At 41.1% G+C, this 23337-nt stretch overlaps 1 protein-coding gene across 1 annotated transcript; it reads right to left on the bottom strand.

The window, feature by feature from the left end:
• Positions 1 to 1666: 1666 nt before the first annotated feature.
• LOC308322231 (integrin alpha-6-like) lies at positions 1667 to 18801 on the bottom strand (the record flags this gene model as incomplete). Its single annotated transcript, XM_080773424.1, has 25 exons — positions 1667 to 1738; positions 1971 to 2096; positions 2364 to 2468; positions 2679 to 2789; positions 2957 to 3058; positions 3177 to 3353; positions 4434 to 4536; positions 5484 to 5558; positions 5658 to 5737; positions 5826 to 5909; positions 6569 to 6722; positions 7122 to 7243; positions 7461 to 7542; positions 8777 to 8860; positions 9394 to 9527; positions 10229 to 10317; positions 11083 to 11279; positions 11430 to 11643; positions 12237 to 12356; positions 12810 to 13080; positions 13419 to 13498; positions 13634 to 13755; positions 14275 to 14405; positions 15702 to 15707; positions 18793 to 18801. The coding sequence occupies 25 exons, from the start codon at positions 18799 to 18801 to the stop codon at positions 1667 to 1669; spliced, it is 2850 nt and encodes a 949-aa protein (XP_080629550.1).
• Between the last annotated feature and the right edge of the window lie 4536 nt (positions 18802 to 23337).

Genomic DNA, 23337 nt, shown 5'->3' with positions numbered 1-23337 from the left:
TCGCTGCACTCATGGAGTGTGGTGGAAGGATGGGTTGAATCAAATGATTGTGAATATAGCAATGTGAGGTGGCTATCAAGGAGGAAGAAAATGAGGAGCTGTATAGGCTCTTAATTTTCCATTTGTGTTGGAGAAAGACACATGCTAAGGAATAAAGAAATGTGGAAAAGAAAAAGAAGGCAAGAACACAGCTGAAGTTGTTGGAAAAGGGACTGACAAGAAGTGCTACAGTCAAGAGGTTCGCATGAGCAAGAAACAAACCAATGGAGAATCCAATGAAAATGTATAAATGTGACGCAAGGGCATTTGTTGTTGAATGAGCATGCATTCTTAGGTCTGTAACAGCTCTACTTTACATGTTTGTCCGAAGTAGAATAGCTGGTGGAAAGTTTCATTCTAAATCACTAGCCTTTCCGTTTCCATGATGGGAAATATGAAAGATGGCATCCACTGATACTAGTTGTTTCATATGTAAAAGCTACAAAAAATATTGTCTGAATTTTGTATTTTAATCGCGTATGATGGCTGAGCCAGAACCAATCAGAAGTAGTCAATGCCAAATATTTGTAAATGATGGATGGTAACATTTCGAATGAAACTTTTTAAGTCACATGAATGTATGAGATGGCAATTCTAATGTCACTCTTCCACAAAAGACGGCAAAAAACTACACTACACTTAGTCATACAATGGTGACATGACATGCACTGACAATAGATGATCTACAAGCTCATAACTCATTCCATCCGCAGTGTGTAGATGGGGTATATTTGGCCGATGCCAGACATCGTCGTATGCCGGAGCATAAATCAACTGAGCATTAATTATCCTGCTGCGTTTCTCCACCACTGGGTGAGAATCCAACAGCAGCCTGCCAAAAGATCTGATCCAGGATAAAGAGAAACTTTGAATGACTACATGTAGGCCTATCCTACTAAGAAGAGCGGCGGAGAATCAACGCTTCAGTACAACCACTTTGATCTCTTCCAATCCCACTATAAGCACATTGTATCATGGTAATGAAAAGCACAATTCTTTTTTTTAAATTGTAACAGTTTTTTGGTATTAAATCATCAGACTTTCTTCTACATTAAAAACAAAGGTTGTGGTTCAGCAAATTATTTTCTTTCCACTAGGATTTAATGAGACTGATGGTTAAAATATGCACATGAGTAAACAACACAGGAGCAACTGAGGTTTACCACAATGTCAAACATGTTTAGTTCACGCTAAACTCTAAATGTTTGTGGTCTTCTACAGTGTAGAAGACCTAAATTATGAAAGACTATTGTCCGACACACACACACACACCACAATTTAATCATTTAAAAAGTACTTTACCCAATAACCTGCAACCCCACCCCAACACCACAGAGCAAACTATGAAAAAGTATAAATCACACAAAACAAAACTCAAGCGGTCAAGCAAAGGCAAATGTTCAACACAGTTCAATAGTTGCATTCAAACCAATGGTATGATGTTACCCGTGCATGGCATTCGCCACATGCAGCCCACTGTGTCACCAGATATGGCCAATGACATTTCTTGAAGCACTGGGGAAACTGCTGCACCTTTCTTCGTCCTTTGTTCAAGCTTGGCTACAGGAGCGCTGCAGGTCTCAAAAATATTCCTTCAGCTTTCCTCAATGACATTTCTTGTCAGGCCTTATGGTGCCTGCTGTGTGTTTACATTTTCATCACGCTTCTTGGCATGTTCTGGGCAGTTGATGCAGCCACACTGGGAAGAACATGGGCAGAAAACAGACGTCATCACAGTTGGAGAATCGAATGTATGTGTTGAGATAGTTTACATGGTGTCATAATAGTCCAGACCATTTCAAACCAAATCAAATACTGCACTTAATTTGCACCCCTGCTACATTCATGTAACAGCGGGCAGACAGCAGATTTCAGTAAAACATGATGATGGTTGATTGATTGATTTAAGTTTTTGTGCCATGCTTGGATACCTTCCAAAGCAGGAAGCCAAGTGCGACCAATAGCAGGAGTGATGTGATGACCGTGAGGAAAATGATCCACCAGGCCACCTTGGTGAAGTATATGTGCTTCTTCTCAGGGAACACAGTCAGCCTCACCTAGAAATATATTATCAGTAATAATGTGGGATGGAGCTGTAAAGTCTGAACAGTCACCTGAACTGCTACACATAATCTTGTGTTAGTTTATTTACATATAAGTTATATTTATTATCAGTAAATGTATACATATTATGTGTAATTAAATGATCAATAATTAAATATAAATCTTTAAAAGGTAGAAAGACATTGAATGGTACCTACAGTATATGCATGTACAGGTTCTCTGTGATTGGCCAAAAGTATAAACGAAGCCTTGTGCCTTACCTGGGTTACTGGTTTCTGTGGTTTCAGTCCAATATTGGGTGGGGAGTCAGTGAGGCTAAGGCTGGCATCCACTACAATGTCTAGATAGTTCAGAGAACTGTAGTCCTGTCCAGAAAAGAGAACTCAAGAGTTAACTCAAGTATTTTTACTTCAGTCCATTTTACTTAAAAAATATAGATGTTCAGTGAGCCTCAAGGTTAAAATTGAATTTCAGTTCAATTACAGGGCCATGTAGAAAATGGGGTCACTGTTGAATGGTGATACAAAGTAAAAGCTATGGAGATTGGGAGTACAGTGTTTAAAAAAAAGAAGTACCTCTGCCAGTGTGCTGTTCCAGAGGCGAGAGCGGAGATATACAACTGCAGTACTGTCCAAGCCTTGCAGAGGGCAACGTATCTCCACACATTTCACCTCATCTGAGCATGTCTGAGAGAGAATCATAAGTGTGTGTGTGTGTGTGTGTGTGTGTGTGTGTGTGTGTGTGTGTGTGTGTGTGTGTGTGTGTGTGTGTGTGTGTGTGTGTGTGTGTGTGTGTGTGTGTGTGTGTGTGTGTTGTAAGCTTGCCGGTTATAATAGTAACAAATAGCACTCACCAATATTTTGTATGTCCTTTTTTTGGAAAGGAATGGGATGCCATCAGAGAAGAAATCTTCGAGTTCCGCTTCACGCTTTCTCCTCAATGTCTCATGCCATCCCTTGATAGAAACAATAACATTTAAAAAAAAAAGTAAATTTTACAATTACACAATTTTACACAGCTTTCATGTTCCACTCAAAGTTATAGGAGAAATAAAATGAGAGCTTAATTAGCACCTTTATGTCTTTTAATGGATTTATTTCTTTCACAGGTGAGCAGGAGACTGGCTGAATTCCCTTACTGCTGATCTGAACCAGGTAGAGCAGCCACTTGCCTGTGGAGGTCTCTTTGGGCCAGAGGATGTTAAGTGACGCATTGGCAAAAGATTTCAACGGCCGGCCCAAATTTGTTATCTGGTAGGAAAGGGAAGAAGATCAAGGCAGCATTGCTTTACATCTCTATGTGTAGGCTACTATAAAACAAGTGGTTCTCAAACCTTTTAATTTCAAGAACCCCCATAACAGTGACAGTGTACAAATGCGGGTCCATTTGTACACTCTCAAAGCAGAGGTATACATGCCACCTGCAAGGGTCCATTTGGACCCCCCTAAGGAACCCTGAAGGTCCCTGGTGGACCCCACTTTGAGAAAAATGTGGTCTGTCTGTGGTTGGTTTCCGTGAAAAAGTGATTCAATTTGCGATCTCCATATGTTGTTAACAACCTACATAGAAAAACATCTGGAGTTGTGATTTGATTCTGAGTTAAATAAACCCTTAGCTGTGTACCCACAACAGCACAGAAATGTCATGGCCACTGTTTTTGCTATTGAGGAGGACAAAGTGATAACATTATAATATTACTCAATACGTAAAACTCTGAGATACAGTATGTCACATAGAATATCCATTTCCATTATAGCAGGGGTCCAGGGACCCCTGGGAGTCCTTGAGAGAGTTCCAGGGGGTCCCCAGCTAAATGATAATTAGGAACCAAATGGACTCTATATGGGTCTCTTAGGGTACCAGAGATAGAAATGCCATAGGGAACCGTAGCCTAAATTCAGGTCAAACCATGGGGCCCTTGAAATTAAACTGGTTAAGAATCACTGCTAGAGCCGTAAAACATCTTCTCTTATGGTGGGTCCTTGGCATAGATTTTCAAATGGGGGTTCCGCAGGCTAATGAGTATAATTTTGGGGGTCCTTGACATGAAAAAGTTTGGGAACCACTGCATTATAGGACAGGCTGAAAATACGTTTATAATTGACTTTACCACTTGAACCCCATCATCCCTATTCTTGGGGGGAAATAAGACAAAAATAGCTGCTCTACAAGCTTGTAGAGAGATTTAGGGCTCTATTTTCGTCCATGCTTTCTACAAGCTCACAGTGTGTCGACGTAGATTGGCTATATTAAACTACCGGTATTCAAAAATGTTTTTATTTTATTTTATTTTTGGCACGGTGGCACAGTCGGTAGTGCTCCAATCTCACCCTGAATTCATACTGCACCAGGGTTCCAATATCATCATCTGTCTTTATGGCACTCTCACCCATGATGTCCTCCCCAAAAGACACCTGAGAGGGGGAAGCAAGCCTGAGACAGACGCACGCACGCACGCACGCACGCACGTACGTACGCACGTACACAGGCATGCGCACACACACACACACACACACACACACACACACGGTAAAGCTGTAGTTTCCAATCCGGTGCGCAATCTATTTATAATAACTTGATTGACTTTGTCATTTATCAACCAATTGTGTCCAACCAGACACCTGTTATTTATGTTATTTAGTTTACTTTTATTCCCTCATAGACATAATATTTATTCTGGCCTATAACTGGTCTTCTTAGGGTCTGCATCATAGAGGTCTGCATGGGCACAACTAAGATTCCATGCGTGGACAGAAGAAGCTGTCTTTTGCGTCATTTCAGGGTTTTTAGACAGCTGGTGGATGGAAAAGAAGCTCCACCCATGCGGCACATTCTAGTACTAGTATCTTTGTAAACCCATATCACCATTTTTTATTTTAAATATTTATATTATAGCTTTTCCGTAACATACTACTTATTATATTGATGATTTATTTGCCATTGATTATAATCTATTTTCTGTGCAGGCATTGGAGAGACAGCTTGAACTGAACTCCCCTGTGATTGGATTATCAACTAGGTTGCTTTTCTTCTGATTTACAGCACAGGTGCTATATATTGTCATTAGCCAATGACAACCCACATGGTTGATCGTTGCACCCTTGAAACAATTGTTTGAGAGCTTTTAACCCAGTGTGTGGATGTTTTAACTTTTTTTGCTTGATTCCTGTCTTGATCCAGCTGGCCTAAATACAGGTAGGCCGTGCACACAATCTCCTAATTGAACCGTTATATTGGATCAACAAACTATACCATGGTATACAGATTGGTTACAGTAACATTTCATTCATTGAATTAAGCCCCAGGCCAGATTATAGCTTTAAAGCTAAATGTTGCCAGACTTTCAAGCCATGGATGGTGTTTAGCTATACTATACTTACCCAAATACTTGAAGTTGTAGCTCGAATACAACTTTAGCAAATGCCTCAATTGGTTTTATACTCTGTACACTTGTCCTACATCACATGAAAATAAGACTTTATTAGAATTACAAACCCCCAGGTCATTAATATGTTTAGGTTTCAAGTCTTGTCAGTTATACAGTACCTACTTACGTTTCAAGTTTTAGGGTAACATTAATGTGTGTTGTACTCAGTGAGATGCGGGTTGTTGATAGTATCACATAAAACGTGACCTAAATGGAAGCAAATATCAATAATGCATTGCATATAGTGACTGGCACGCACGTGCACGTACAGTACACGTTAAAATACAATACTCACTTCAGCATTCCTTTTGAATGGGTTTCCCAGTTCACAGTCTACTAATGTTCCCTTTTCATTAGCTGTACATCTAATTTCTGTTTCCTGTTGGCACAACACACACACACACACACACACACACACACACACACACACACACACACACACACACACACACACACACACACACGTGTGAGCTTGTAGATTGGCTATTAAATTACTGTACAGCATACAGTAGGTATGACCCCTGCCAATGCTGCACAACAAAATATAAAATCAGGCTTCAGGTTGGTTTGATCCCAGGCCAGCAGGGTAGCTAGCTGGCTCCAGATTGAAACCACCATGACATTGAAATGGTCAATCTGTATTCTGTTATAGATGAGATCCTCTACACAGTGGGCTTTCTCAGTATGCCCAAGGGCACCCAGAAGAAAATGGTGAGTGCTGCTTTTATATAAATGATGCTCATAAAATATGGACCACCCTGCCTAAAGACATTAGAGAGGCACACAGAGTATGGTTAGATGTTTTTAGATGTCTTTGTCGTTGAAAACGTCTCACTTAGCCGTTAGCCCCCGGTTTATTGTATTTAGTTTTTATTATATTTGTTCTGTGGCTGGTATGGTTTAATATGATTTGATTGTACTTGTATGTTTCTATGTTTTAATAATATCTTTAGTGCAATTGGTAAAGCACTTTGAGCTACTTTTGTTGTCCCACATAAATCAGCTGTTATTATAATATATAAAGGGCTGATTACTTACGGATGCCTTACTGTTAAAGGAAGAATATAGCAGTGAGTCGGGCAGTGAGATGATGAGGTGACTCTGGTGAGCATCATCTCCCTCTCTGTTGGTCACAGTGATCTCCAAGGCAATGTCCTCATCAGAGGGAGTTATGACAGCCATGCCATTCTCACTACACACAGTGACATCACTAGTGTAAAAATGGACCCACAAGGGTAGGCCCATACATAATTTTTTTAAGAGTTAACTACATGAATCGTATTATAACAATTTAGGCCCAGGGCATGTCATAATTTGGCAGAAATAGCACATGAAAGAGATGGTAAAATAAGGGTAAGTATAGACCCCTTGGCGATCAACTGAAGTAAAATCATTTAAATGGTTAAATAAAACAGAGGATGAGGATTATATATCAAATCTTTACTTTGGCAGTAGACAGTGTATTGTTTAAATGCTACAGTATCTATACCGTATTTAAAAAAAACAAATAAATACAAATAAATAACACATTAAATCCAAAATGTAGACGTTTATATATGCGTCCATTCAGTGAACAGTTTTTTCGTCTGACCTGTGCAACGACTTGAAAACATCTTGCTTGTGTTGTGTTTGTCTAGAGCAGAACTTGTGCTGCAGCTCTAAGTTGCTCTGGCAGATGTCGTCGCTGCCACAGCCTTTGTTTATGAACACTATCTGAGAATGAAACCAGTACAGTAAATATAGTATTTGTATGCATGTGTGTGCACACACACACACACACACACACACACACACACACACACACACACACACACACACACACACACACACACACACACACACACACACACACACACACACACACACCTCAAACATAACTTATCCATGTGTCCCAAACTGAAAACATACGCACGCATGAACATAGACACACCTCAGATATATTCTTATTCAGCTGGAAGTGGTTGAGGACAGGGGTGATGTGGGGTAGGTCACTAGTCTGCCCGGTAGTGTAACTGGAACTCAACAAGGACACAGAGACGGAGACAGGAATACTGTGTAGTCTGTCCTGGATCTCTCTCTACAGCAGAGTCAAGTATAGTACAGAAAGTATTCAAAATGAATGAAATACACAATACACTGATTGTCATTCATGTCAAGACTTCATGTTCTATTAGATTTGCTCATTTTGTGTACGTGTTGGGAAGCCAGTGTATGTATACAATGTGTGTGCAGTTCCTGATATGAGGAGGTGCCAGGATACCCTGGCACCCCCTAGTGGCTCCCATGTTCAAAACCACACAACATGGTAAGAAGGGACCACAGTACCTGGAGCCTGAGATTGATCTCTGTACAGTTTCCTTTGCCCTGCCCTGATAGATCTACAAGTCCTCTGGATGGGCTGGTGATCTCCACCCTAGGAGGAAGTCTCTGTTTCCTCCTCTCAGCGTCCGACTCAAAGGAAAAGTTGAGAGCTAGAGAGGAAACATATACGTCATTACTGCTACTGCTAGTAACATGTCTGAGTTAACGTACTGAAGCTCTGGACTGACTTATATTTTATTAAATAGAGCATTTATTACTAGATTAGTTTTTTATAAATTTGTTTAAATAGAGCATTTATTACTAGATTAGTTTAATTCTAAATTTGACGTGCATCGAATAAGACCTAGGCTATACTTTTGTGTATAGGTGTGGATAGGAGTGTATAGGTGAACATTTTAAAATGTTCACCTATAATGACATGCCCAAGAATAAGGGCAGCAAGTTTAAATTTGCAAAAACTTCCCCTTTATTTGTTTGAGAAGATTCCACAAGGCTCCTGTAGACTGGGGAGTGGGGAACTGAACAATCTTGATTTGAATTGACAAGGTTATAAAACGTATAGCAAAATCAATGGTTCAGAGGCAGAGCCAACCTGGAATTGAGATGAAAGGGGTTCTGAACCAAGAAAAAAAGGATAGTGTGAGAACTTACTCAGTTTAGGATTGAAGGATGCTGGATGTGTGGTGAAGGCAAAGCATGCCCGCGCTGTGAAATGGCTGTACGAATGCACACCAAAACATGCAGGATTAATAAACAAGTTTAGGAAGTTAATGACTTTCACCTGACGTTTGTCTCATTCTAGGTGTCTAAATCTGGACGGGGAAAGCTAGAATTGAATGTGGATGTGCATGGATTATGTTTCGTCACAAACAAAAGACTTAAACGATGCACATTGCTGATTTGTTATGTTAAGGCACATCTCACCATCTGTGTTTATCACAGTGATCCATGTCAACTTGACTTGGAGTTAGCGTCAGGTCAGTGGTGACACTGACCACTGGCCGTGCCCTGCAGGAGAGAAAGATGAGTTATACTGTAGTGGCGTTGTAGTGACAGCCGTTCTGAAAGGAATGTATGTTTTGGACCATTATTTTGTCATCCATGTTCCCCTTTTGAGGAGCTCCATGAGCTTGCTACAGACATCATTCACTACTTTTTCATATTAAAGCTGGTAGGGTATGAAAAGAAAGGCCTTTGCAGCATCATCATTGCTGACAGTGAAGTGAAATTGGCATGCATGGATGACCAATGCTTTGGGGAAATGGAGATTTTAATAGCATTTGTAATGTAATTGATACATTCAATACCAAAATGCACACTTCAGTAAACCTTAATGGTTAAAACAGGATTTATAATCTCTATTCTCTCAAATGATCTCTATTGTAGAATGATTGTTCAGTGCATGACACAAAGTGATTAAGTAAAACGAGAAATAAATAAATGATGCCTTAATTCCTTCCACCCAAAAACTGGAACTGGTCCTAATAATACTGGTATATCAACAACTCGACAGTGAGATAATTCAACAAGGGTAAAATTACCTGTAAACAAAGACAGAATCTGAGAGTGACCCAACAGCCAGATCTGGGTAGTGATTGTCATCCACGTCCAGGTTTCCAGACAGAGAATATCCAAATAGAGTTACTCCATTAGAACCTTGGCCTGGAGAGAGGACCTAAAGTACAGTACACATGTACAACAAAGAAGACTTCAATGGAGTTCTGTAGATGAAAGTTTAGACAAAGACCATATTCTCGTGTCATCCTCAGTTATCACACAAATCTTATTTATGAAACCAACTTTATGTTCCTCACTTTATTCACTGTAATTACTATTTTGGAAAATAAATACTTATTTCTTTTGAATGATATGTTTGGGTGGCTATTTGGGAGTGTGGGAAGGCGGTAAAATGTTTGTTGTGTCTCAGACACTCCTAGACTGGGACATGACATGAATTGGCATGATGTATTGTAATAATAACATAATATTCATATTGTAATATTTAGACACCATTTTCACTTTTTCAAATTCACACTCACAACTGGGGAAGTGCCTGGTGGGTGTTATTGATAGATTTGAGGGCATCACCATCTCACCTTCCCTTAACACACGTAAGCATTTGGAAATTGCGAGAGTCAACAGTCTGGTAACGCGAGACTAAATGTTGCGCAACAGACGCTCCTATCCTGTGGAGCGATGAGATCGGTTTTGATATCAATAAATCTCCGTCCTTTTATCAATCTCCGTCCTGACCGCTGGGCGTTACTAATTGATTGAACGGAGAACTCCGTCCTTGCCGCTCAATTTTCCGATCCAGGTTGGGGATTGAAAGTGGTCAACCTTCCTCACCTGGGCATTCTGACACATCATCCTCACCTGTGCTGGCTTTGTATTGATGCCACCTGAAGAGCCATAATAGAGGTACACTCGACCAGAACCCTCATACGGTGCTCCCACTGCAATATCTGTTAAGAGATATTATTAATATCCAAGCTCACATGACACAAACACGCACATGCGCGCGCACACACACACACACACAGACCTATAAGACTGTCGCTAATTTGGATAATTAAATGTCATATGTCAGTGTGGTTCTCAAGCCTGTTCTTGTCAAGGAGTTACAGAAATATGTAATCCAGGGTATATGCACATGACATCATCACCATACCCGGAAGTTATGCGTGAACGCCTACTGAGTGGCAAAAAACTACTTTCTGGCCTTGACAGCCCATAACATCCAAACAGAAAAGTCCTATCTGATTGCATTAAACAACATTAAACTCACTTTGACACTCACTTTGACACTGGATTTGACACTCACTTTATGCATGCGCATACCCTCTATTGGCCGCAGACCACTATCAGATAATTCTCTATGCAGGTTCCCCCATACAACACTTGTGTTGTATGGGGGTAACCTGACGCTGCCAGATGGGGGCGGTATTGGGTAACCATGTTCCCCAACACAGCTTCAATAAGCTGTGAAACAAATTTGTGTAGCAAGCTTCTTGGATCTGGCAGCGTCAGGTTAGTATGGGGGTGGGGGAACACGTGTTTCATTGTTCTTTTTAAATATATATAGCATATCTACAAGCTCTCAACAGGCTATTTAAAATAGCCAATGTACTGTGTAAATATACTGCATACAGTCTGGAACCCACTTTGAGAACCACTGATTTAACTAAGTTATGAATGCACATATAGCAATAATATAGAAATGTAAAAACCTTGGTAACCATCTTGATTGGCATCTCCTATGTTTTCCACTGCATGGCCAAACATGGAGTCTTTTTGTCCAGTGAGCTGTATGGGATGGAGCTGGTCCCAGTCTTTCCCTTTGTTGTTGATATAGACGTAGACGGCCCCTCCAATCTCACCATCTTTGACAAAGAACTCAGGCGCTCCCACAGCCAGGTCCTCCCACCTGCAGAGGGAAGCATAGAGGAACAACAACGGTAACATTCACACAGTGATGTACAGTAGGTAATGTAATGTTTCAGGAACAAATCATATTTTTATTCATTGAAATAATGTCTTTACATACATCAACATCATAGTGAGAAGAAGCTCCTACCCATCTCCGTTGAGATCCACCACTGCTATGTCATATCCAAAGGAGGAGGCTAGACCTGGACCAGACAGAACCAGCTCCACTGACAGACTTCTCTCAGCCAGAGGGTCCGTCTTCAGAAAGGTCACCTGGCCACTGTATCCTCCGCGCGGAGCTCCTGAGACTATGGTGAGCTCCCCCTGCCTAATGAGAGCCATCCCAGAGTCTGTGGAGAATCCTGGGTAAAGAGATGCAAATAAAGCCTGAGTTATATTCAGTTGGGCATAGATGTTGCTGATCTACTAGTTCTAGTTCACAACATGCCACAGCATGATGCATTGTGAGCTTGTTGATCAACTATTTTCGGAGCACAGTATCCGCATGCAACTATGTAAAACAGGCATAAAGCAATTTAAAAAGTGCTTAAGTTTTAAACCTGACAATGGTTGGCTTGTGTTTTTTAATAATAATAATAATAATAATATAACAATAAACTTTATTTATATAGCACCTTTTTAGGCAATGTCACATTGCTTAACAATATAAAAACAACAGTGAATCATGATGATACACATGATTACACAGTGGAAATGAAAAAAAAAATACATAGATCATTATGAGTTTAAATATAAAAGTGGGTCTTCTTTAATTTGGTTTTAAAAATAGTTAAGGAGCTAACAAATCTAAGGTCCGGAGGCAGGCTGTTCCAAAGCCTGGGAGCCCTACTTGCGAAGGCCCAACCCCCTTGTCACCAGGTTTGTTTTCGGAACACATCATGGGGTTTTAAGTCTCATTGCAAACCAATTTGTGTGACAACAGAATGAAACTGACCCAGATAGCTGTTGTTCTGCAGAGGGATGAGTCTGGGCTCAAATCGGTCCATATCACCAGTCTCTCGAGGTTCTTCATTGGAAACCGCCAGGTTGTCCAGAAGTTCCATTCTTACAATTCCTGTTTTGAGGGTAAAACGATATAACTGGTGATAACTACCTCAGTCATCTTTATTATCCTAACTTTCAAAGCCTCCAAAATATGCCTGGTCTCTAGGGAGAAACTATTGGTTTACAATCTAAATCTTGGATCTTTGTTTGGATCCACATAGAAAGAAAAGGTCAAGAAAATCAAAGAAACTGCACTGGGGGCATGTAGTGTAGAGTGTAAACAACCCCATGCCTCCTCTCGGGTGCTCCTCTGATACACCAGTTACTCCTTTCCACTTGACAGTGAGGAGCATCACATGGAAAGTGTAACACATGTGAAGGTTCACGCTATATTCCCCACCAAATATATAGACACCTGGGGGACTCGGAAGAGTATATACTGTATGGTCCAAGACCAAGTGGACATCATGCAAAATAATAACCAGAAACCTTTACACTCCTATTAAGCTTCCCACAACTGTACCTTTCCACTGGTAAGCCCCTGGTGCGCCAAACAACACCGTTCTATTGTCCTTGGCAAAGGATGCCCCGTGACCCTGCTGGCAGAATGCAAACCACTCGTGGTCCTTCTGACGCCTGTTGAGGTGTTCAGCATCACACACCACCCTCCTCCATGTCCGCTTTGCCTGTCCTACGCGGAGGTCCTCTCCTAAGATGTAGCACTGGCCAGTCACCAGACGGGGAATGTAAAGGGTTGGGCTGGGACTCCACTGCTGGTATCGATGTCCACAGGTCTGTGGGGGGAGAATAGGCAACATTGTTGGGAAAAAGGGATAACTTGTTTGTTCAATCAACCTAAAGCCTGAGTTATACTTACTGAAAATATCCAATCAGCAAGATCTGTAGATCTGCTATTTTCGGTACAAGACTCCTGTTTGCAACCAGGTATAAATCAGGCTTCATATCTAGGTAGAGTATCTATCTAATGAATGCTCTTATCTAGATCGATATCCAAATGCAACTCAGTCAAGAGTACGGATTACAAGGCTCGAAACCATGGGGACCTTACAATTGTCCTGTGATATATGAATGAATTAATGAATAATAATGAATCCATGAAAGTGCTACTTACCATTACACTTTTCCCAGGACCTTGGCTGGTCACCCTAACTCCCATCCACTGATTATTTATGTATTTACTCTCCAGAAACTCTTGAGGGAGAAACACACATACATTATATATCCAAGTCGACAATGCCTAATCACAGTTACACAGTAGCGCCACAGTAGCACCACAGTGAGTTAAAAAAGAAACATGCGCATTTGATCATTTATATGCAAACAGACCATCATTTTCAAACTCAATGGGTTGACAGCGTTCGGTTTTGGCGTTCAGTCCACACTGATAGACAACACCAGTGACATTTCCTTGGTTTTGATGCCTTGACTGTGGGGCCCCAACCAGCAACCTGCAGAGAAGTCAAATGTGGGTTGGTGAGATGTTGGCATGCTTTACAGCTTTTAACTCTCTTTTCTGGGTGGAAAGATGTCACAAGGCAGTGTATGTAATAGGATTTATAATAATAATAATGGATTGCATTTTTATAGCGATTTTCTATGCACTACATGCTTACTCAAAGCAATGGTCCATTCATTCATACATTGGGAGGTGAAGCGGCGAACAGTCGATGCCAGCGTCCTCACTTCCCACATTCACACACCAATCAAGGTGGGGTTCAGTGTCTTGCCCAAGGACACTTCGACATGTGGACAGGAGGAGCCGGGATTCGAACCTCTGACCCATGTATCATTGGACGATCTGCTCTACCTCCTGAGCCACAGCCGCCCCCGGATTAACAGCCTTTCTTTTTGAAGAGATGTTCCTGTCAGCCCCCCATTCAATATGATTACTACTTCAATGACATCGGCAATAGCAGAGCGAGCAGATAATTATTTTTTTGTATTCACTTCGAAGCAGTACAACTCACAGTTTCTTGTTGACTGGGTTCAGTTGCTGATGCAGGGCGAGAGAAAACCCAAACAGGCTTCCTGGATCCCCATTCCTCTTCAGCACATTCTGGGTGACTGTGTCCATGTTGAAAGCTCCAACATGACGCCTCTGGATCTCGCAAACACACCACAGACACACAAGGACTTTCTGCCAGTGTATCACCATGTTGTTACAACTTAAAATAGGCGTATGGTGGTGCTTGTTCTCTAAGAAGCACAGAGGGAGTGTCCAGAGCAGGTGCCTACTATAATAGAAGCACACAAACAGGGTGTGGTGGTGAAGAAATGTATCTCTGGGTGACTAGTTGACTACAAGCAACACAGTTCAACTTTATGATTTGATATCCCTAGTTAATATTTACCTCCCTTCCCTTTCAGGAGATGGAGGCCTGACTGAGACACACCCATCTGGCCCTAACAGACGTTTGATTGGAGTGCGCTGAATCATGCATGGTTATCCAAAGCAATCTGTTCCTCTGGCAAAGTAGGTGGCTGTGAACACGGAAATTGGGCGTTTATGAGCTCTGTATACATTTGTAAACATTTGAGATTGGGGGGGAATGATGGGCAACACTTCCTCTTCCCCAGTGTTTCCTAGATGGTCAGGTTCAGGTGTGCCAGCTAGAAACGGCCAGTTAGGCAGACAGGCAGCCTCAGATGAAATGACCATCATTCACGGCAATGAAAAGAGAAGTAAGAACAATATAATAATATATATTATACAAGGATGTGGTATGTAATTGTTTCACTAGATGGCACCAAAGTATTGATCTGATAGAATTAGCACACTGACATAACAGATGCTAGGACATATATATGGCATTTAGTGTGTGTGTGTGTGTGTGTGTGTGTGTGTGTGTGTGTGTGTGTGTGTGTGTGTGTGTGTGTGTGTGTGTGTGTGTGTGTGTGTGTGTGTGTGTGTGTGTGTGTGTGTGTGTGTGTGCGTGCGTGCGTGCGTGCGTGCGTGCGTGTGCGTGTGTGCGCAATATCTTTTGTTTATTGGTCAATTTTAGACACATTTTTGAAGGAGACTGTTATGCACACAACCATGTGCACACATGCATGCCTGCACACAGCAAATACAATATTTTTTATGAATACTGCACAGGTACTTGCTTAGAGCCCACTGTCTGTGAGGAACAAACAGTTACGTGTGGGGTATTTTCCTGCCCTGCCCTGGGAACCGAAACTAACGCAGTTAGACAGTATAACCACTCCTGACTAAAATATATCCATTCTGGGCCTCTGCAAGCGAGCTACACATCCTGTTATACATCACAACATTCAGTGTATGCATGGTTGTTAATGTTAACTGCCTCGGTGGCTTAGTTGTCCAACCGCAGCCTATGTCTCTGATCTGCTACAGTACATGGCCTTTCTTCCTTTCTTGACATGCAAACTATACCGCGTACTGCAAGAATACAAGAGTACACAATACACATCTCTGAGAAAAAAGGTCATATTATATCGAGTTGTAGAAGAAACCTCTTACAGTATCTCCATATTTTAACCTTTTGTGTTTGTTCATAATGCTTGCATACCTTTTGTCCACATGAGGACTACAATGTCTGTTAAAAAACAAATCAACAGAGTCAGAGCTTTACTGCTGTAAACATGAACACACATGTAGGCCTACACTATATTAGTTTGATTTAGATGAATGTTGTAATGTTGTTGTCAAATCAGGAGTGATCAAATCATTGAAATTGTGCGTGCACAATTTCCCACAAGGCCGAAATGCCACCCTTTTCCTGTTATAGCGCCACCAGCAGGCCGATTTTTGCAAAACACATTTCTCAAATCATGAACTATTGCCGTAAAATGCAGAAGAAGAAATGCCACCCTTTTCACATTGCATCGCATATTAGCGCCACCAGGTTCCAGGAGGCCACAATAACATAGGTTACGTGACCTGGCGGAGACCTGTGCACGTTGTATAGACCAATTAACAGGTGACTGTTTCATGTAATCAATTCCCAACAGAGCTGTTGTTTTGGGGAGCGCTGGTTTCAGTTCATTCAACCTCCTCTCTTGTGTGTTGGCTCGTGAGGTGCACCCTAGGAGACATTTATACTTCAAAGCGTAACAGTATTGCGCACAGAGAACAGTTGATATAAAAGTTCACATCGCATCGCGGATGCCACTGTTGTGAGCGTAGAGGTCTGCATGCGTGACACCATCGTTGGTAAAAGGTTTGCTAATTGAATTTTGATCGATCACAAAATGTCTGACTGACAGACACTAGATAATCAAGTAAATGGGCCTACTAGCGAGCCCACTATTGTTTTCGTACATGTTTATTCCCAGGCCCGTTTTGTTGCTGGGCCGTGACGTGGGAATAGTTAGACAGAGCAGGGACCTCATGTGGGTCAATACATCATCATCAAGTAGGGAGCTATCGAGCCCTCACTCTTCAGGAACAGTAGTGTCTACTGTCTAGTTACTTGCGCGAGCAGAGCGGCGCAAGTACTGTTTTCGGTTGCGTATGTCGGTGACTGCCTCGGCCAATCAGGGATTGTGAACTTTTGGTGGTCCCTTCGGCCAATCAGGGATTGTGTCTTTTGGTGGCGTCGCTGATCGGCCAATCAGAGCGCAAGTTGGCATTTGCGTATGTTGGTGGCCCCCTCGACCGATTGGATTGGCTCTGTATGTTGGTGGCGTCGCTCGGCCAATCAGGGATTGGCTGATGACGTAACTATATATGTAGTATGTTTGTAGAGATCTCCATGTGGGACACAGACAGACAGTAAAATAAAAATAGGTGCTATGACAACAGATATTGCATACTACAGATATCTGGTATGGGCACAAAAGGGACACAGACAGATAGTTAAAACGGGTACTATGGCAAGTTGATATGTTAGGTTCCCAAGTTGCATTGTTCCCAAGTAGGCCAGTGACGGACGGGCACGTACAAGTCTAGTAGACATGATTCAGATGTTTCAATAACTTGATTGGAGTCTGCTTATGGCAAATTATATTGATTTGACATAGGTTAAAAAGTCCATGGATGCTGATACTGTCTGTTTCTATTTACCCATTTTGCCAATTAAATCCCGCACCCAAGTTTAGTATAAGGGACAGAGACAGCTGGGAAGGAAGGGGACTCGGAGGGGAGCTACAGTAGTAGAAGTGCGTTGAACTCGAATGCTCCCACAGCAAAGCCACTTGCAGCTCCTGAAAGGGGAGTATGCGCAGAAGTTTGTGATTATGAGCTAACTTCTATATAGACAGTTATATTATATTGAAGCCTTGTGTACATATGCCTGCTTGATTTGCCTGACTGACATGCTAGCATTGCAGTATCTTTTTGTATAGATAATTATATGCAACACATGAAAGTATATTAAGTGCAATTAAGAACCTATTAATTCTCTAAAGTATTTATTTTAAACAGTTGTAGGAAAATAATTAAGTTTTCTATTGGTGTAAGTTTTAAATGTTCGTTTATGGCTTTCGTCTTTATTTTTTATATTTTAAAGAGGGGCGGACAGTAAGTTAAGGAGTCAGCAGTAGGTTGCGCGCTCTGCTCGCGCACAATGTGTGCAAAGCGCAAGTTGGCAGCTCAACAGAGTGAATTTCTACTTTAGTCTATACTTGTTCGGGGATATGACCTATTCTATCTCTCACCCCCACTCTATCTGCCACTTATACTGTATGTAATGGGTGTCCCCTATCCCATAGGGCCTATGGCATACCCGTTATGCGATGCTCAGCCAATCACAGCCCAGAATGGCACACCTTCCAGGCAATCACAGCACCAATTTCGTCACCAAACATTAAATTATTTGTTAGATTAATAAAGTGTCAGCGCAGAAAACTTGCAGAACGACATTCAGTAATTAGGTCTTATGATCAAAACATGATGGTGTTATGTAATCTATGTAAAGAAATACAGAATATGTAAAGAAATCTTTAATTTGCCAAGTCTTGTGACTGACTAATGTCCATGGACATTTGTTCTACACACGGACCAGTTGTCACCTTTCTCACTGCCTCTCTTATTGCCACTCTCCTCTGGCCTGAAGAAGCCTTGATGAGCCTGAGTGTCATCACCTGTGAGGACCAGATGAACTAGATTGGCTAACGAGCTCAAGACACTATAAAAGCTCTGGATTGCTGTGTGAATTTGTGTCTTTCCATGAGATGTAGCAGGTTCATGCAGTGGTGATTTAGTTTCTAGTGCAGTGGTTTGCAAAGTGTGGGTTAGTGGGCTTCAAAAAAATAGCAGACATGCATACAAGCTCATAGTGTGTTATGAGGTTACGTAGATCTGCTATTTTTAAAGATCTCAAACTAAAACTAGAAATGCACTCTGTTGAGAATCTCGAGATGCCAACTCGCGCCTTGCATGCGCAAGTAAATACCTGTCCTTTTTAGTTTATATCGGCTACTAAAACAATTCTGATCTACAAGTTCACAATGTGTCACATTACTTAGACACTTTGATGAAAATAAAATTAACACAAATCTTCCTTCATAGACCTTATGCAGACCGTGGCCATCTTGCCATTAAGTTAATGGCAGGGTGCCAGTATTTGTCATTGACAGCCCATACATCCAAACAGAAAACTGATTGTATTACGGTTGCGAATCATGCGACACATTGTGCCTTGTGACTGTGTGCTTGTAGATGGGCTTTTTTCAAATGGCTGAAATGTATAGGCTATAGGGCTGAAGTGGTTAATGGATGTTTTGTAATAATAATTCAAATCTACCAAGTTTGAAATTTGTATTTGTATTGGAATAGAAGTAAAAGTTTTGAAATTTGGAAATACTCCATGAAAGTAAAAGTAGTCCTATGTCAAAAATGTACTTAAAGGACCACTTCACCACTTTTCAACCTATCTTCATAGGTCCTCACTCCTCAATAATAATCATGATAAAATGTCACAATTTTTTTCTACTCGATCTGTGTCTTATAGGAGGGCTGTGGGCAGTTCAGAAACCCGTCCACCAGTGACATCATCGATGGGGAATCCAAGCTAAAAGAAACTGCAGGCTTTCTAGTCCTGAAAAGTTGCAATGCGAAAATGGCAGCCATCGATCTCACGATAATAACAATCACATTTACTACAGATATCTGGTATGGGCACAAAAGGGACACAGACAGATAGTTAAAACGGGTACTATGGCAAGTTGATATGTTAGGTTCCCAAGTTGCATTGTTCCCAAGTAGGCCAGTGACGGACGGGCACGTACAAGTCTAGTAGACATGATTCAGATGTTTCAATAACTTGATTGGAGTCTGCTTATGGCAAATTATATTGATTTGACATAGGTTAAAAAGTCCATGGATGCTGATACTGTCTGTTTCTATTTACCCATTTTGCCAATTAAATCCCGCACCCAAGTTTAGTATAAGGGACAGAGACAGCTGGGAAGGAAGGGGACTCGGAGGGGAGCTACAGTAGTAGAAGTGCGTTGAACTCGAATGCTCCCACAGCAAAGCCACTTGCAGCTCCTGAAAGGGGAGTATGCGCAGAAGTTTGTGATTATGAGCTAACTTCTATATAGACAGTTATATTATATTGAAGCCTTGTGTACATATGCCTGCTTGATTTGCCTGACTGACATGCTAGCATTGCAGTATCTTTTTGTATAGATAATTATATGCAACACATGAAAGTATATTAAGTGCAATTAAGAACCTATTAATTCTCTAAAGTATTTATTTTAAACAGTTGTAGGAAAATAATTAAGTTTTCTATTGGTGTAAGTTTTAAATGTTCGTTTATGGCTTTCGTCTTTATTTTTTATATTTTAAAGAGGGGCGGACAGTAAGTTAAGGAGTCAGCAGTAGGTTGCGCGCTCTGCTCGCGCACAATGTGTGCAAAGCGCAAGTTGGCAGCTCAACAGAGTGAATTTCTACTTTAGTCTATACTTGTTCGGGGATATGACCTATTCTATCTCTCACCCCCACTCTATCTGCCACTTATACTGTATGTAATGGGTGTCCCCTATCCCATAGGGCCTATGGCATACCCGTTATGCGATGCTCAGCCAATCACAGCCCAGAATGGCACACCTTCCAGGCAATCACAGCACCAATTTCGTCACCAAACATTAAATTATTTGTTAGATTAATAAAGTGTCAGCGCAGAAAACTTGCAGAACGACATTCAGTAATTAGGTCTTATGATCAAAACATGATGGTGTTATGTAATCTATGTAAAGAAATACAGAATATGTAAAGAAATCTTTAATTTGCCAAGTCTTGTGACTGACTAATGTCCATGGACATTTGTTCTACACACGGACCAGTTGTCACCTTTCTCACTGCCTCTCTTATTGCCACTCTCCTCTGGCCTGAAGAAGCCTTGATGAGCCTGAGTGTCATCACCTGTGAGGACCAGATGAACTAGATTGGCTAACGAGCTCAAGACACTATAAAAGCTCTGGATTGCTGTGTGAATTTGTGTCTTTCCATGAGATGTAGCAGGTTCATGCAGTGGTGATTTAGTTTCTAGTGCAGTGGTTTGCAAAGTGTGGGTTAGTGGGCTTCAAAAAAATAGCAGACATGCATACAAGCTCATAGTGTGTTATGAGGTTACGTAGATCTGCTATTTTTAAAGATCTCAAACTAAAACTAGAAATGCACTCTGTTGAGAATCTCGAGATGCCAACTCGCGCCTTGCATGCGCAAGTAAATACCTGTCCTTTTTAGTTTATATCGGCTACTAAAACAATTCCGATCTACAAGTTCACAATGTGTCACATTACTTAGACACTTTGATGAAAATAAAATTAACACAAATCTTCCTTCATAGACCTTATGCAGACCGTGGCCATCTTGCCATTAAGTTAATGGCAGGGTGCCATTATTTGTCATTGACAGCCCATACATCCAAACAGAAAACTGATTGTATTACGGTTGCGAATCATGCGACACATTGTGCCTTGTGACTGTGTGCTTGTAGATGGGCTTTTTTCAAATGGCTGAAATTTATAGGCTATAGGGCTGAAGTGGTTAATGGATGTTTTGTAATAATAATTCAAATCTACCAAGTTTGAAATTTGTATTTGTATTGGAATAGAAGTAAAAGTTTTGAAATTTGGAAATACTCCATGAAAGTAAAAGTAGTCCTATGTCAAAAATGTACTTAAAGGACCACTTCACCACTTTTCAACCTATCTTCATAGGTCCTCACTCCTCAATAATAATCATGATAAAATGTCACAATTTTTTTCTACTCGATCTGTGTCTCATAGGAGGGCAGTTCAGAAACCCGTCCACCAGTGACATCATCGATGGGGAATCCAAGCTAAAAGAAACTGCAGGCTTTCTAGTCCTGAAAAGTTGCAATGCGAAAATGGCAGCCATCGATCTCACGATAATAACAATCACATTTACTACAGATATCTGGTATGGGCACAAAAGGGACACAGACAGATAGTTAAAACGGGTACTATGGCAAGTTGATATGTTAGGTTCCCAAGTTGCATTGTTCCCAAGTAGGCCAGTGACGGACGGGCACGTACAAGTCTAGTAGACATGATTCAGATGTTTCAATAACTTGATTGGAGTCTGCTTATGGCAAATTATATTGATTTGACATAGGTTAAAAAGTCCATGGATGCTGATACTGTCTGTTTCTATTTACCCATTTTGCCAATTAAATCCCGCACCCAAGTTTAGTATAAGGGACAGAGACAGCTGGGAAGGAAGGGGACTCGGAGGGGAGCTACAGTAGTAGAAGTGCGTTGAACTCGAATGCTCCCACAGCAAAGCCACTTGCAGCTCCTGAAAGGGGAGTATGCGCAGAAGTTTGTGATTATGAGCTAACTTCTATATAGACAGTTATATTATATTGAAGCCTTGTGTACATATGCCTGCTTGATTTGCCTGACTGACATGCTAGCATTGCAGTATCTTTTTGTATAGATAATTATATGCAACACATGAAAGTATATTAAGTGCAATTAAGAACCTATTAATTCTCTAAAGTATTTATTTTAAACAGTTGTAGGAAAATAATTAAGTTTTCTATTGGTGTAAGTTTTAAATGTTCGTTTATGGCTTTCGTCTTTATTTTTTATATTTTAAAGAGGGGCGGACAGTAAGTTAAGGAGTCAGCAGTAGGTTGCGCGCTCTGCTCGCGCACAATGTGTGCAAAGCGCAAGTTGGCAGCTCAACAGAGTGAATTTCTACTTTAGTCTATACTTGTTCGGGGATATGACCTATTCTATCTCTCACCCCCACTCTATCTGCCACTTATACTGTATGTAATGGGTGTCCCCTATCCCATAGGGCCTATGGCATACCCGTTATGCGATGCTCAGCCAATCACAGCCCAGAATGGCACACCTTCCAGGCAATCACAGCACCAATTTCGTCACCAAACATTAAATTATTTGTTAGATTAATAAAGTGTCAGCGCAGAAAACTTGCAGAACGACATTCAGTAATTAGGTCTTATGATCAAAACATGATGGTGTTATGTAATCTATGTAAAGAAATACAGAATATGTAAAGAAATCTTTAATTTGCCAAGTCTTGTGACTGACTAATGTCCATGGACATTTGTTCTACACACGGACCAGTTGTCACCTTTCTCACTGCCTCTCTTATTGCCACTCTCCTCTGGCCTGAAGAAGCCTTGATGAGCCTGAGTGTCATCACCTGTGAGGACCAGATGAACTAGATTGGCTAACGAGCTCAAGACACTATAAAAGCTCTGGATTGCTGTGTGAATTTGTGTCTTTCCATGAGATGTAGCAGGTTCATGCAGTGGTGATTTAGTTTCTAGTGCAGTGGTTTGCAAAGTGTGGGTTAGTGGGCTTCAAAAAAATAGCAGACATGCATACAAGCTCATAGTGTGTTATGAGGTTACGTAGATCTGCTATTTTTAAAGATCTCAAACTAAAACTAGAAATGCACTCTGTTGAGAATCTCGAGATGCCAACTCGCGCCTTGCATGCGCAAGTAAATACCTGTCCTTTTTAGTTTATATCGGCTACTAAAACAATTCCGATCTACAAGTTCACAATGTGTCACATTACTTAGACACTTTGATGAAAATAAAATTAACACAAATCTT

Source organism: Protomyctophum bolini (genome assembly GCF_963924005.1).
Source record: "Protomyctophum bolini genome assembly, chromosome: 10".
Taxonomy (NCBI): domain Eukaryota; kingdom Metazoa; phylum Chordata; class Actinopteri; order Myctophiformes; family Myctophidae; genus Protomyctophum; species Protomyctophum bolini.
This window is presented reverse-complemented; position numbering and strand designations above follow the sequence as displayed.